Source organism: Tachysurus fulvidraco, chromosome 5 (genome assembly GCF_022655615.1).
Source record: "Tachysurus fulvidraco isolate hzauxx_2018 chromosome 5, HZAU_PFXX_2.0, whole genome shotgun sequence".
Classification (NCBI taxonomy): domain Eukaryota; kingdom Metazoa; phylum Chordata; class Actinopteri; order Siluriformes; family Bagridae; genus Tachysurus; species Tachysurus fulvidraco.
Window position 1 is genome coordinate 20228626 of NC_062522.1, and position 17223 is coordinate 20245848.

Consider the following 17223-nt stretch of genomic DNA (forward strand, 5'->3'; position numbering starts at 1 on the left):
TAGCTTTTTATTTAACTACTTTGCCTTGGCCAGTTTAGATCCTCAGATGGGGACAAGCATTAAATGGGATGCCAGTCCACTGAGGGCACCATTCATACACAATTTATGTAGTCATTCCCACCTTGGGCAATTTAGACTAGCCAGTCCACCTCCTGAACCCAGAACTCAGAGAATCCACACGGAAATGTTGACAGCGTGTGAAACTCAAGACACAGGCAGTAAGCTGAGCTCTGGTCTGAACCAAGGACCTTGGAGCTGTGATCTTGTAACTCTCAGCTTGTAAACTTTATGTGAATCAAGTAGAGAAGCTTGTCTCAGCGAAGCAGTTGGGAACATAAACCTTGATCTGACAGGAATAAGATCGCAGGTCCAACTCTTAAAGACTCCACTTGCTATTTGATTTGATCCCTTAGAGCTCAGCTAACAAATTCCACTTTGGCACAAGTACGATTCCCCGATGGGAAATCAGCACACACAGTCAACAAGTGTGTACTAAAGAGCAAGACCAAGGTTTGTGACACTTTCACTACAACATGCTAGAAGTGCATTGCTGTCATTCTTCTTCACAATCAGCACCCTCTTGTTAAATAAATCATACTTTCTCCAGCTCATGCTGGGGTTTGTTCATATGCCCCTTGCGATTACTGATTCACCACTAGACTGAGATTATACTTACTTTCTCCATCACGCAAACAATAGAACTGGAACAAACAACAGGATTTCCATACATTTAAATATGTTCTCAAAAGAATGACCCATTTATCAGAACTATACAGATGCCTCTCAATAAATAAGAATATCGTGCAAAAGTTCATTTATTTCAGTAGTTCAACTCAAATAGTGAAGCTCATGTATTAAATAAATTCAGTACACACAGACTGAAGTAGCTTAAGTCTTTGAGAGTAAGAAAAAGTGTGTAAGAAAAAGATGCACAACAAACCAAGAGAACTGCAGCCTTGAGAGGCTTGTCAATCAAAATTTGGGTGAACTTCACAAGGAATGGACCACACACAGAGCCACCACACACAGACGTGTCAAAGAATTTGGGTACAGTTGTCGTATTCCTCTTGTTAAGCCACTCCTGAACCACAGACAATGTCAAAGGTGTCTTAGCTGGGCTATGGAGAGAAATACCTGGACTGTTGCCCATTGGTCCAAGGTCGTCTTTTCAGATGAGAGCAAGTTTTGCATTTTATTTGGAAACCAAGGTCCTAGAGTCTGGAGGAAGGGTGGAGAAGCTCATAGCCCAAGTTGCTTGAAGTCCAGAGTTAAGTTTCCACAGTCTGTGATGATTTGGGGTGCAATATCATCTGCTGGTGGAAACCAAAGTCACTGCACCGGTTTACCAAGACATTTTATAGCACTTCATGCGTTTTAAAGATGCTGATTTCATTTTCCAGCAGGATTGAAATCACCAAAAGTTAAATGAACATGGTGTTGGTGTGCTTCACTGGCCAAAAAACTCATAGAGAATCTATAGGGTATTGTCAAAAGGAAAATGAGTAACAAGAGAACAAAAAATGCAGATGAACTGTAGGCCACTGTCAAAGAAACCTGGGCTTTCATACCACCTCAGCAGTGCCACAGACTGATCACCTCCATACCACGCTGAATTGAGGCAGTAATTACAGCAAAAGGAGCCCCATGCAAGTATTGAGTGCATTCCAGAAGCCCAACAATTCACTAAAAATGTTTTTATTGGTCTTATGAAGTATTCTAATTTTTTAAGATAGTGAATTGGTGGGTTTTTGTAAATTGTGAACCAAAATCATCACAATTAAAAGAACCAAAGACTTAAACTACTTCAGTCTGTGTGTAATGTATTTATGTAATACACAGGTTTCACTATTTGAGTTGAATTAATGAAATAAATGAACTTTTCCACAACATTCTGATTTATTGAGATGCACTTGTAAACAACATGTTTTCATTCATATTACCTATCATGTTCATTATGTGAGCAGAATTACATAAAAATTAGACACGAGTACAAACACTAAGCAGGAAAACTGCACTAAAAGCAGAACATCAGGATGAATAAAAAGAGGCACATATTTGGTTCTTTTTGGAGATTTATGGCATGCCTTAATTAGGCAGATATAAGCTGTTGCTGTGGACCATTGTTCACTTAATCAACTGAGTATAGAAACACCCATGGGAAAGTTATTATTTTTTGTGTGAAAACAGTAGTCATCTGATACATGTAATGACTGCTGTATTTTGTAATTCATTTTGATATACTGTACTTACTTAAGAGTCACATGTCTAACTGGTCACACACCTGCTTCATGTTACTCCACATAAGCAGCCTTATTTAACTTCTGGCTTCTGTGTTTCTTTGACAATCTATTTGTGTTGTATTTGTGTATCGTTGTACGTGTCGTAGTCTTACACAGTCTGGATATTTTTGCCTGCTGTCCTCTGTTCATGTGCCGGTTCTTGTTTTGTCTGTTTTTGGTCACCTGTCTGCACTTTACTTAATACTTTCATCTGCCTCCTTTATAATCCCCGACACTCAGATATAAGCCTGAAACATTCATAATTAAAGAGGATATGGAGCTTTGAAATCTCAAATCTGATCTGTCCAGCCTTCCCATCTGTCCATAGCCTGGACCTTATCTCTACTTCTGTTCACTTTGCCTATTTCCGGATTATTTTTGCTGTGCTCTTGCAATACTAATCATTCTCATTTCTTCTTCACTTCCTCTCCCTCTTTTCTTTTCTCCTCATCCACTCTTTCCTTCATTTTATTCAATTTCTCTTCACTTCATTTCTCTTCATTTCTCTTCTCCTCTTCCTCAATTCTCCTCTTCCTCTATTCCTCTCTTCCTCTCTCTGTACTTCATCATCTCAAATTCTCATTCATTCATTCATTCATTCATTCTAATCATTCTCATTTCTTCTTCACTTCCTCTCCCTCTTTTCTTTTCTCCTCATCCACTCTTTCCTTCATTTTATTCAATTTCTCTTCACTTCATTTCTCTTCATTTCTCTTCTCCTCTTCCTCTATTCCTCTCTTCCTCTCTCTGTACTTCATCATCTCAAATTAGCTTGTAGTTCTATCTAAATCCTTAATTTGTTCATTTTGGGTAGGATCTAAATTGCTAAGTTTAGAAATGATTTTATAATTAACTTGCCTGTCCTGGGTTTATTCTTTGTCTTGATGATTATTGCTTTATAATAAGAATTTTGCAACTGTATCACCAAAGTAAACATACAGATCTGATTTTAAAGTTTTTTTGCACACTCACCTAATTGCATATCCCTCAGCTAGTCTGTGAGCTACTAGAGCTACTCCACATCTCAGATCTGTGTACAAACTGGAACTAATTTTGCTGCGACTTAACCCGATTATTATGTTGTCTTTGTTATTAGTCCAGCCTTTTATTACCACTTTATGTGAATAACAAAGGCACAGTGCAGAAATTATCATATGCTCAGCTATATTAAACTGTCACTAACCATTAGAATTTGTTTGAAAGTTTGATACAGACTAAACTTTGTAACAAGCCCATATTTATAAAATTATTTCATGCATGAAAGGCTGTAGCAAGCAAGTATGTTATGTATCTACTGATAGAATGGTCTAAGACTAGTCCTACTAAGATGTCTGGTTAAACTGGGCCAACAACGACTGAGCATGTGGTGTCAGGTGACTCGTTAGTATGAGAGAATGAGAGTGATTACACCAAATTTAACACACCTGCTCCCCATTCACACCTGAGACCTTGTAACACTAACGAATCACATGACACCAGGGTGGAGAAAATGGCTTATTCGGCCCAATTTAGACATTTTCACTTAGGGGTGTACTCACTTTTGTGGCCAGCGTTTTTAGACATTAATGGCTGTGTGTTGAGTTATTTTGAGGGGACAGCTAATTTACACTGCTAGTAGTGAGTGTACAGCTTGTATAACAAAGTTTCGTTTCTTCATTGTTGTCACATGAAAAGATATAATAAAATATTTACAAAAATGTGAGGTGTGTACTCACCTCTGTGAGATACTGTAAGTGAGTTTCGAGAGGCAAACCAAATCATAAGTAACAACCTAATTATACCTAAAAACTCTCTCTCTCTCTCTCTCTGTTTGATGTCTATCATTTGATAGGCCAGCAGGACTTTGATGATGCTCTAAGGTTGACGCTAAACTGCTTTTTTTATATAGTACACCTCAGTAAAATAAGTGATGTCAATCCAAAAGAGTGACAGAGCATTTTCACCCATCAGAGCCAGACTCACTTTAACAGTTAAGGCCATGTGGGTAACTATAATCAGCCACTTCATACTAATATCTTATATTCCATGAATATAATGAAGGGAATGAATTAAAATGAAAATGCAGGTCATATATTCCTGTAAGTTTATATACATTTACATGAATGTATAACATTTCTTCCAAAATTCAAATGGAATCACAATTAATTTGATTTAGCATACCTGAAACTATTGCTTCTGGCTCTGGACAGTCCAGTTTGTTATGTTAAAATATGAAATAGTAAGCTACCTTGTGCATAAAATATTCCCATTCTTTACCATCATACAACTTAAGAAAATAAAAACAAAATATAACAGACACATCAGGATTCACAGAGGAAGTGCAGGTGAAGAGATTTAATAACCACAATAACAACAGAAGACAAACAAGAATACTGAGACAAAATCTAAATACAAAATCAGGCAGTAGGTCAGGCAATAAGCAAACAGGCTATAGAAGGCAATGGCAAAACCGGCAAAATGCTAAGCTCAAGAGCAAAAAACAACCAACAACAAGAAATCGAGACCAAAGAAACTAAACAAAGTACAAAAGCTTGTATTTGTATTGTCAGGTTCTAAGCATAAACTGAACAAATACTTTACAAAACACACTAGAAGTTATATAAGCAGAATATTCAAAGGGAAGTCTCAAAACCAGAGAGACTGATCGTGACAAATCAAGGTAACAACCAGTGACATCGACAGTGACATGAGCAAAATCAAAACAAAACACATGAAAACATAGAACAAGGTGGACATGAGCGCCGTAGCGCTCAGCATGAATGGAAGATCTGTGACAATATCCTACAATTTTAAAACCTTCAGAATATGATATTTTTTTGCTTGTTTGTTTAGAATCTACACAATGTGATGCTTGTCCTCCATAGACATCATGACTCATCAATAGTCTAAAAACAAGTGTGTACATTTTTACAGTACATAAAAGTACATTTACTTAATCTGAAACATATCTAATACATCCAATATAGAAAAACAGGCTTTTACATATTTAATATGAATTTTTCCTTGACCTAAATACTAAAGTCTGTGTACCAAAGCCCATTTAGGGCAGATAGTCTCAAATCAGGATTCTTCATATATTAAGATGCCAAACTGTTTGTGTGTGAAGTTGTGTGTGCTGGTGTGTGTGTGTGTGTGTGTGTGTGTGTGTGTGTGTGTGTGTGTGTGTGTGTGTGTGTGTGTGTGTGTGAGAGAGAGAGAGAGAGTGAGAGAGAGAGAGAGAGAGAGAGAGAAAGAGAGAGACTGATGAGGAAATGAGTCTCTCAATTTATCTCAGCTATACAGCAAGCAAAAACAGGAAATAACTTATCTCCCGAATGTTCCACAACATTGAACATAACCATAAACCATTATAATGCATGACAAGCTGTTTATTAATAAACATTGTAATCAATGGCAAATTGCTACAGTATAAGAAGATTAACACACTCCAGACTGCTGCTTGTACAATATTCAGCATCACAATCCCACAACATACACATTCCTTTTTTTTTAAACAAATGTCACATAATTCCTCATTATTCCTGTCATTTAATATGATTACTAATTAATGATTACTTTATGATTACTTACTAGATTTACTTTTTTATATCAAATTGTATATATTTAAAAAATCAGTCAAACAACAAAAATACAAAAAGAAAAAAAAAGAGAAAAATGGAGCAACACACTGTAATTTTTCAAAGACTTTGCAATATTGTTTCAGATGTTGCGCTTGTATTTTAAATTGTACAGCCAGATACTTTTCCTTAACAGTCTAAGACCTATGAAATATAAAGTAACAGTAAAATCATGTTATTTGACACCTGGCCCCTGGAGCAGATCGATTTTACACATAGCACTAAGCAGTACACACTCGTGTATTTGAAGCTAATCATAGCCTTCCATTTTGGTTTGTTTTTTTGGTTGTTTTGCTGGTTTATTTTTTTATAAAGCCAGGAATTTGATCTCAAGACTGTTTCAAAAACAGGTCTCACACAATCAAATATACCAAAAATCCCAAACATCCTGCACACTTTTATTACATCATGTCTCGATTACTGCAGTTCCCTTTTCATGGCGGTTAGTCAGCTTTGCTTTTCCATTTGAAACTTGTCCAAAATGGTACAGGATTTCACCAGTCATGGTATGTCTACACAAGCTTTCATGATGTATAGAATTATTATTATTATTTTTTTTTTGTATAGAGATTACACCCAACACTACAATCAGAACTGGCCTGCTGTGACAACATCCATATAGATAACCTTATGTGTCAGCAATGAAGCATTAGGCCCTCTCAGGGTGCTTTCACACCTGCCTTGTTTAGTTCAGTTGAATCGTACCAGAGTTCGATTGCTCATTTGGTGTGGTTCGTTTGGGCAGGTGAGAATGCAGCAATCAAACTCTGGTGCGCACCAAAAGCGGACTAAACAAGCGTACCGAGACCTCCTTGAAGAGGTGGGCTCGGTACGCTTTCAAACGAACTCTGGTATGGTTCGTTTGTGGTGAGAACATGATCCGAGATCGAATATACCTAACTGCAAAAAGTATTGCAAAAAGTATTTTGGACTAAACCAGCTGCCAAGAGGGTCGTTGGCAATATTTTCGGAAGATGAGCATGTCACAGTTTCGCAAAAGTAATGCTTGCCGCCTCCTGAAGTGTCTTGCGATGCGTCTTCGCCGTTTGCAGTGCATTAAAATGATATTTCAAGCCGCATCCGCGCTTCATTCCGAAAATTAAGACTTTGCATAGAGTGCTGTATACAAGCGATGTAGTAGATTACAACCACGAACATAACTGCAGCTCGCAGTCGTCTCTCCATGGTGTATGCTCTATTTTCCTCTTTTTGTTTACTTCCGGAGTTTCGTTGAAATTTCCCGCACGTTTATTCTGACCAATCCAGAAGCAGTTTAGGAAATACACTCAAAGACATGTGGCCAATGAGTGATGTGGATGTCATCACATGACTACATTTTGGTTCGTTTCAAATGGTGCGGAACAGAAGGATCAGTGTGCTGTGAAAAGGAACCAAAACTGCTAAAAGGCTACAATGTATCATTTTTTTGCTTTTGGTCCGTACCAAATGAACCGAACTATAGATGTAAAAGCACCCTCAGCCTACCAGCCAAAATAGACTGGATTTTAAAACCAATCAGTCACCAGGGGAACCCATGCAATTGAGGAGAACGCAAGACACAGAAGAAGACTTCATCGCAATCTTTGGTTATGATTTTAATGCAATCAATCTGGTCACAGGTGTACCACATGCCCAGAGAATCTAGCCCAAAACCTTAGGTGGGCTGGTTTGCACACAGAATTGAACTATTCCTGTTAAAGATCCTACTTATTTGGTTAATTTTGTCATGTATTTAACTGTGCCACGTTGCCTATGGAAGCACAGAATCCTTGTCTTTTGTCTTCGTTCTAGTCGTGTCTGGTTTTGTCTTTGTCCTCGTTTTGTGTTTTTATTTACTAAATCCTGTTTTTTTTAATGCTACACTGCATTTGGGTCTATTTTATCCCTGTGTTGCTGTCATCACAAGAGTAAAGCTATGGCGGTCTCCGGCCCTGCATCGATTACAGAGACATGAACTCTATCACTGTCCACTACCCATTTCCACATCCTCCAGTCCCTTCAGCCCTCGAACAGCTCTGAGCGGCCTGCATCATTACAAAACTCAATTTACGGAGTGCGCATAACTTGCATAATGCAACTTTATTTGCATTAAAGGAGGGGATGAGTGGAAACCCCTTTTCCACACCACCAGGAGGTACTATGAATACTTAGTTATGCCATATGGACTAACTAATGCTCCAGCTGTGTTCCATGCCTTCATTAACAAAATTCTCAGAGACATGCTCAATCTCTGTTATTGCCAACATTAACGACATCCTCATTTACTCACCCACCTGGGAGGAATACATTTACCATGTTCAGACAGTTCTTCAATGCTTGTCCCAGCACCAGCTCTATGTTAAAGCTGAGAAATGTGAGTTCCACAAAAACACCATTTTATTCTTGGAAGATGGATCAAAGCAAGATTAAGGTGGTGACAGAGTGGTTCTTACCCCTAACGGTGAGGGAACTTCAACACTTGGTTTTGCCAACTACTATCGCCGCTTCATCCAGAACTACAGTTCCATTGCCTCGCCCATCACCTCCCTTCTACGTTGCAACCCTAAATGAATCCTCTAAAGCAGCTTTTAAAAAACTGAAAACCTGCTTCCTCACAGCTCTAATCCTGAAACCTTGACCCCGAAACACCTTTCATTGTGGGGGTAGAAGCATCAAGTTATGATACTGGAGTTTTACTCTCTCAACACCACAGTGAACCTGGGAAACAATACTTCTGTGCCTTTTACTCCTAAAACATCAGGGGAAGATAATTACTATGTTACCAACAGATAACTTTTGTCCATCAAGGAAGCTCTAGGGGAATGGCGACATTGGCTGGATAGAGGAAAACACCTGTTTCAGGTCATAACCGAATATAAAAACCTTGAATACATAAAACATGCCAAGCACCTCAACCCTTGCCAAGCTAGGTGGGCTTCATTTTTTACACACTTCCACTTCACAGTAACGTATCATCCAGGAACAAAGAATAGTAAAGCAGATGCCCTCTCACAACGCCACAACCCACTGCTCCAATCCACATGCCACAAACCCATCCTACCCACAGCCCTTGTTCAAAATACTTTCTGGTTGCCTTCACTTGCAAAGGATGTGGAAACGTAAGTTAAAGCTTGTCAAATATGCGCCCAAACTAAAGCCAGTCACCAGCTCCCCACTGGGCTCCTGGAACCACTACCTATTCCTCACCGACCTTGGTCCCACCTTGCTGTGGACTTTATTACAGACCTTACCAGTTTGAATGGTTACTGTATACCACGATCCTTGTTGCCACTGACCATTTCTCCAAGGCCTGCCATCTCTTACCTCTAAAAGGCCTACCTACTGCAATGGAAACCGCCAAAGCCGTATTTCACCGGGTATTTCAAGTTTACGGCCTTCCTGAGGACATTGTATCGGACCAGGGAACACAATTTACCTCCCAAGTATAGAAAGCATTTTGCTGCCTCCAGAACATCAATGTCAGTCTTACATCAAGATATCACCGTCAATCTAAGGGACAGGTAGAAAGGCTCAACCAAGACAATAGCCACTATCTAAGAACTCTAAGAACCAAGAACAACATTGGTGGAGTGAGTTCCTACCATGGGCCAAGTATGCACAAAATTCAACTACCCACTACTCCACAGGCCTTATGCCATTTCAGTATGTAATGGGATACCAACCCTGTATGTAATGGGATCCCAATCCATCGTTCCCCTGGTCCGCTGAGCCATCCCATGTCCCGTCCATAAAAGACTGGATAAGACAGACCCAGTCTGGGAAAGCGCTCATGATCGCCTCCAACAGGCCATACGGAGACAACAGATCTAAGCCAATAGGCAAAGATGCCCACACCACCCATTCCAATCCAGGGAATGTGTCCCCCTCTCCACCTGACACCTTAAGCTAAGACACCTTAAGCAATTTAAGCCCTCGTTTCATTGGCCCATTCAAAATTATCCGCCAATTTAACTCTCACCAACTCCAACTCCCATCAATCTACCACATCTCACCCACTTTGCATGTCTCAGTGCTAAAACCAGACATAGTTCCCCCAACCAGAGAAACATAGAGGAAGGAACCTTGAGAGGAACCAGAATCGAAAGCGAACCCATGCTCATTTGGGTGACACTTGAGGATGTGATTATAAATTATTATAAACACTTGAGTGTGTTATTTTAAATAATGTCCTTTCCATAGTGATTTATAGTCCAACAATTGTGTATTGCTTAGGAGGTTAATTTTAAAAGGTTGCTGTATTTAAGGCACTATACAGTCTGGCTACACAGTGATTATGATTAGTCCTTATATTTCCCAGACTCACGATTAAAGCTCAATGATAACTACATGTTCTCTCTAGCTGCCCCTAGAGTGTGGCATATGCCCCTAAAGTAAGATATGCTTCAACTGTTGCAGACAACACACAAAACATACATTACAGCAAGATTGTTAAGTGTCTGGTCTGCTGCGAGGACTATTTTGAGAAGCATTAATCAGTAACCAATCAGCCACTTGTAACTCGTCTATGTCTAATGAAAGGTGTTAAGGCAGTGAGTTAAAAGCTTTCTTACACCCTTTGTCTGACTCACACATTCTCTCTTCCTCCTCTGTCGTTTTGTGCCGATGGAGGGATGATTGAAGTGGAGAGGTAATTGTCATTTTGGGAGCAGCTATTATCATTTCTGCAATGACGGCTCTGCTCGGCTCGACTCGGCTTAGAGACTCCGCTCCTTTCTGATTTGTTTGGACAGCATGTAATGTCTTCCATTCTCATCTGTTCTCCGCATTGTTTTCTTTAAAATGAAAAAGTCCTCAAATAAAAAAAGCTGCTTTCCAATGACACTTTCTTTCTTTTTTTTTTGTTTCCTGTACAATAACGCTGTACAGCCTTATGGGAAATTAGCAAACATCCATTTACAAAGTATTGCATATTCTAATTCCCAAGTGAGCTTACAAACTAGATCAGTGCTAGTTGTGTTTTTCCTTGTGTACTCCTTTGGCTGCTTTTTGCTACACATGCTCCAAAAAAAAAAATTCAGCACAGAAACGTTATCTTTATTAATTACTAGTTACATAATTAATCATACCGCTGAATGCAGGGATGCTCTGCAGTGGTGAATCAGTCCGTCTTTGCAAAATACATTTATATAAATCACTCACTCATTGTAGCTAAATAAACGGAACATACAAAACGATCAAAATCCATTAAGGTTTTACTTTCACATACTATTTTGCAATGAAATTGAGGCTAAATGTACATTTTATTCATACAAACCGCTGTGAGAAACTGACACTGAAATAAACTGTAAAAGTAAAGTTCCTGAAATGTCATTATGCAACGTCAAAGAAAATAGCAAATAAGTTTCTATGAATATAGGAATAAAGTCAGACCTACCGTTTTTGTCTGCACGGCGGAAAATCTGGAGGGAGAGAAAAAAAGAGGGTAAAGGCAATCAGTGCAAAAGTGTATATGATGTGAAGGCAATTCAGAGCATGGTTTAGATTGGAAGAGAATCGAGATGATGAAAGCAAGAGACTTTGAGCATGAGGCTGTGCATATATTCTGTTCACCACTGGTTAAAAAAGCATCACTGAACTTTAATAAAGATTTTAATTGTTCGTTAACAAATGGCAGACATTTTTAGAAACTGACTGTAAATCTTGTGAACTCCTTTATACTCCAACTCTCATCAGTATTGGATATATAAGTTTTCAAAAATGAAACTTGAGAGTAATCCATTGTCTTGAATCAAAACTTATCTTAGGTTTTGATCAAGTTTTGACCGTGGTCCTGGAGAAACTTTGTCTCATTTCACTATGTACTGCGTCAGCAATACATGATTGAAATGACAATAAAAGCTTCCTGACTTGACTTGGATTTACTCACAATTTTACGGCAACAGGTGAACTTTTGTGAATGATAAATGCCTGCTCAGATCATTCATTTTTGGTCCAGTTAGCACCTCCTGAGTCCCTGAATTAACACTGAGGCAGGATGATGAAATGACGGGTGAAGACCTACTTTAAATTTGCTCTTATTTTCTCTGTTATTTTTTATGTGTATATAGGAAAAATCTGAAGTGTGTTTTAGGTTGATGGTATCTGCCAAATGCCATAAATGTAAATGTAATACAGGATTTTTGCTGTCTTAAAACGCAGTCCTGTAAATCCTAGTTTAATGGATATTTACTATTTATACAACTCCACATCTATAGAAATAGGTATTACCCAAGTACTAAAGAAATACCAAATACAACGTAATAATGATATTTGTAAGAAGCAAGACCTGAATACTGAAGGCTACACTGAGTTTTTGTAAAGAATATTTCATTCATGCACAATTTTCTGTTTTAACTAGACGAGCTTTATGGATGCACCAGAAACGTAAGCACTACCGTTGAACACGTGCATATAAAACCATTTTAAATAGACATTGATATTACTGTATTATAACAATCAGTCTATTTACATAATAGTCAGTGCTGCTAGAACATCAACAGAATTATCATCATGGATAATCATCATCCTTTAGGTACATGGTGCAGTTCAAAGCACTTGATTTGTTTTGGCTTTATATTGAAGTGCTTATGTCTGGCCCTGCATTTGTTAAGACTCTGGTCTCGTCTCCTCCCCTGTCCTGTCACTGGTGTGATCTTCTGTCTTTAATCAGTTTGTCTATTTATACCCCGTCGTGTCTGCCAAATGATGACGTTTTGGTGATGATATCGCATGCTTCTGAATCGTTTTTCTGTGTTTCCTTGTTCTCCGTCCCTGGTTTTGACCTTTGCATGTTTTCATGTTTAAGATTCTATATTAGACTTGTGCAATATTGATTGTGATTTTTTTTTTCCGTTTTAAAGAATTACAATGTAATAATACTGAAACCAATGGCTTAAAAGATGGAGGAAATTGACTGTTCCAACCATTTCAGGTTTAAGGTGAGTGCATGTGCATGTTATCAGATGTGCAGTCTGCAGCAATCACAAAAACTCCGGTGGATGGGGGATTTTTAGGTACCGCAATAACTCGTAGGGATGATTCTATCTATTGCACAAGTCTGTTACGGTGTATTCACTTTTGATACTGTCTGCCTGTGAATTATCTTTCGCCTAGAATTACAAAAAAGATAAGTGCAATACTCCTAATAAACACCATATTGATATGATGCACCTACCGCTTATCTCAACTTATTGCAGGTTATAATCATCAATGTTGTTCTTATATAAAACTCTGAAAATGTGAAACCTCTGCAGCTTATGATGAAATAGTTTGTCTGGATCAGGTGTGTTCATCTTATCCGAAAAGCTCTGGTTGTGGGTGAAGGTTTTCTTTCCAATCAAGCAGCAGGCAAACCCTGATTCCACCTGTTTAATCGGTGGAGCTTAGCTTTCAACAGGCTCAGGTCTGGCTTCTGCTTGGATAGAATGATAACCTGCAGCCACCCCGGCCCTTTACAGATAAGATTTGACAAATCTGATCAAGATAAAGCTCACAGGGCTTTAATTCTCATGTCATATGTAGTTATTCCTAGTAAAAAAAAAATTATGTTTTATGTTTGAAATTAGGGAGGGCACGGTGGCTTAGTGGTTAGCACGTTTGCCTCACACCTCCAGGGTTGGGGTTTCGATTTCCGCCTCCGCCTTGTGTGTGTGGAGTTTGCATGTTCTCCCCGTGCCTCGGGGGTTTCCTCCGGGTACTCCGGTTTCCTCCCCCGGTCCAAAGACATGCATGGTAGGTTGATTGGCATCTCTGGAAAATTGTCCGTAGTGTGTGAGTGAATGAGACTGTGTGTGCCCTGCGATGGGTTGGCACTCCGTCCAGGGTGTATCCTGCCTTGATGCCCGATGACGCCTGAGACGGCACAGGCTCCCCGTGACCCGAGGTAGTTTGGATAAGCGGTAGGAAATGAATGAATGAATGTATGAATGAATGTTTGAAATTACGGCACTTGTCTTTCAACTCTTTTAACAGCATGTGTTTGCTTGTAATATCATAAAGCAGTGCCACTGGCCAATCAGTTTCATTGGTAATAACACAAGGTACAAATATGGCATCAATCAGGTTAAACAAATATTATTTACTATAAATAATGTAGCATTTTATTTGGTCTTCAGAATTTAGACATGACATTTTTACACATCTGGAAACCAAGCTAAAGGCCAAAACGTGCTCTGTGCATGCGACTGTGATGCGGCTGGTGACAGTCTGCGATCCTGTGTGTCATTCTATCTATAGCAGTCATTTACATTGGGTGTTGAAACATCGACCAAAAATATAGTGCAAAAAATGTCTGTTAGCATACTGCTTGTTCCTACGGTGAAAATAAACCATGGGACATTGTTAAAGGAAACAGCTGATCGTATTGTATCAGCCACAACTCTTAATAACAGATTCATTCAAACCTAACCATTTTAGCCTTCTGCAATATGTGTCATGTGACCATCTGCACCAAAAAACATAACAAAAATACATAATGCATCAATCTTATGCATCATTTTTTTTCTTCAATTTGCTGTAATCAGAAAAATAAAACACATTATGTGTTTCACCCTGAGGAAATTACAAATTACTATGCACAAAGGACACACACACACACACACACACACACACTTACACGCATGTGCAGATTTTGACGCAAGCATATAATCACACATCTTGATGCTCTCTACGCCTGGGAAAACTGATAGCCACATTCTCAAGGACAGATGGAGCCTGTAGCCAGGCTACAGCTGCTGAGTAAATATCTTCTGTGTGTCCTGCTCACACAGAACTGTGTGCAGACATGAACGGGCCAAACACGAACGCATGGAAGAAAAAAAGCCTTGTACAAACACCTACAAAATTATAGACTCAATAAATACATACAAGATAAAGTGCTATAGTTGGGTTTCCAGGTCGCTAACACTGAAACGACAGCAATGACACAGGATTATCATTTAAATAAACATGGATTCAGCTTTCGGGGGCACGGTGGCTTAGTGGTTAGCACGTTCGCCTCACACCTCCAGGGTCGGGGTTTGATTCCCGCCTCCGCCTTGTGTGTGCGGAGTTTGCATGTTCTCCCCGTATTTGCATGTTTTCCCCGTGCCTCAGCGGTTTCCTCCGGGTACTCCGGTTTCCTCCCCCGGTACAAAGACATGCATGGTAGGTTGATTGGCATCTCTGGAAAAATTGTCCGTAGTGTGTGATTGCGTGAGTGAATGAGAGAGTGTGTGTGCCCTGTGATGGGTTGGCACTCCGTCCAGGGTGTATCCTGCCTCGATGCCCGATGACACTTGAGATAGGCACAGGCTCCCCGTGACCCGAGGTAGTTTGGATAAGCGGTAGAAAATGAGTGAGTGAGTGAGTGAGGATCCAGCTTTCTGTGGTCTTTTGTCACAGACTAATAAAACTAAGTCATCTCCATTGACCAACAACAAGCCATCAGTCCTATTCATGTAAACCTTATTCCCTTAGCCTGCTAGGGAATAAAGCCCAGTTGTATCTGACTGCAAGCAGCTATGAACAGGATAAAACATCATTAACTATTCACTTTAAAGGTCAATCCAAGCTTCCTAGAGAGAGATTTTGAATTTGGTAGCTCTTTGGCAGGTGTTGAGACTGTAGGGAAACTCAATTCCCACTGTCTGTTTTCCTCTGAGACAAAGAGAGGAAGCTAGAGATCATGAGAGACCATGAAAGGAAAAATAAACCTTGGAAAAAGCCTTAAACAAAGTGCATTTTTAGATTTTAAATGCCTAGAAGAGGTTTGTTTAATTTTCTGAAACAGCAGTTCTAGCACTCGTGCAGACTGAAAGGTTTTCTATGTGCTTGTTCTTATATGTTATCACTTCTATAGTACCAGCATTCACATTCGATACATGGTAGAAGCTCCACCAAATCGAACCCAATCAAATCAAACAAATAAACAAATAAAAATATATCACTTGTGTTTGGGTGATATTTTCAGGAGACATTTATCTAAAGTTCATGGAAGGAGTCTCCAGTGTCAGCGCTTAACACTCAGAGGTGAAGCTGTTCCTTTTAACACATTCCTGGTACATTTCTGCATCTGATTTCTCAGGAACACAACAATGAGAAGCAAGCACACAATCATTAACAGACTGCCAGAGAGAATCCTGACAATGCTGGAGCTACCCGTAGCCAGGAGACCAAGAGAGTAAAACTGTCTGTTGACCTTACTCCGTCTGTTGTCAATCACGTCGACACTAACCAATCCTGGGTGTCTGTGAGTTCATGTCTGTACTAGAGTGCAGTGAGCACTTTACATTAAATGCATTTAGTTGTCATGTGATGCAGCGTGTAGCAAGATGTCTGGCTTCAAGAAATACAGGCATGTGATGGAAAGAGCAGCTAATGGGTGGGGATGGGCAAAATAACCATACTGGGAGAAAATTACATTATATCTGCTAGACTCAAAGTGAACCACCTTGTTTCACAGGCATTCCATAACATTACATGTGACTAGAATCCGTTATTGTGTACGATGTGTCATACACTGATAAAAAAATAAATGAAGTGATGGCAAATTGCTGTGGTATAAGAGGAACACTTCAACACTTTACTATGAGTGTGAAAAGAACAATTTCGTATCACCCTGCTCCTTCATTGATTATTTTCCTACACACCGATAATAACAGGCCCCACGGGGTGTAGATTGTTCCTACACAATCTATTAATAAATGTTTTGTACTTCTCTTAGCCTTGTGCTTTATTCGTCTAAATACACAATGTTTACAGTAACAAACATGAGAAATTATGATGTATATTGATGCCATGTAACCACCAATGAATGGATTTGCCTGTTTGTTTAAAGATACTGCAAAGCAACATAAGGCAATACAAATTAATATTTAGTCTTGGTGTAGCCCTTCTGAAAATAGTTGCAAAGCTAGTTTTCTTTTACCATCAGCTACCTTTAGAGATTTGAAATTAAAGACTCTGAGAGAGCAGACTGTTATTAGCCCCAAGGAGTGAAAGTGGGCTCAAAGTAATAATTCTGGTAAATACTTCAGTACCTCAATCCTGCAAAGTCTCGTACCATCTAACTGGAGCGATAAGATCTCACTAAATTTGTGAGCTCTTTGTCTAATTGAATTATATATATTTCGTTATCATGCCATGTTCTTCATTTCCCTCTATATGGTTTGTCTGTCTGTCATTCAGACAGACACAATTTTCTTTTTCTTTTCTGTCTGTGCTTTGACTTCATTTCACTTCATGTGTTTTGCTGTAGATGATTGCATGGCATGATTTGGAGGTTTGTACAGAATGAATATGAAGGATGGGATAAACCTCTCTAGGTTGTGAAATATCATGGATAATCTCATCTATTCATGACAGTGGTA

General features: G+C 39.2%; 1 protein-coding gene across 1 annotated transcript in view; it reads right to left on the reverse strand.

Moving 5' to 3' along the window:
• Positions 1 to 17223, reverse strand: part of necab3 (N-terminal EF-hand calcium binding protein 3) — a 44067-nt gene that overhangs the window by 24832 nt on the left and 2012 nt on the right. Inside the window, exon 2 of the mRNA XM_047814195.1 lies at positions 11271 to 11295. Within this exon, the coding sequence (XP_047670151.1) occupies positions 11271 to 11295 (25 nt within the window). The remainder of the gene's footprint in view (positions 1 to 11270; positions 11296 to 17223) is intronic.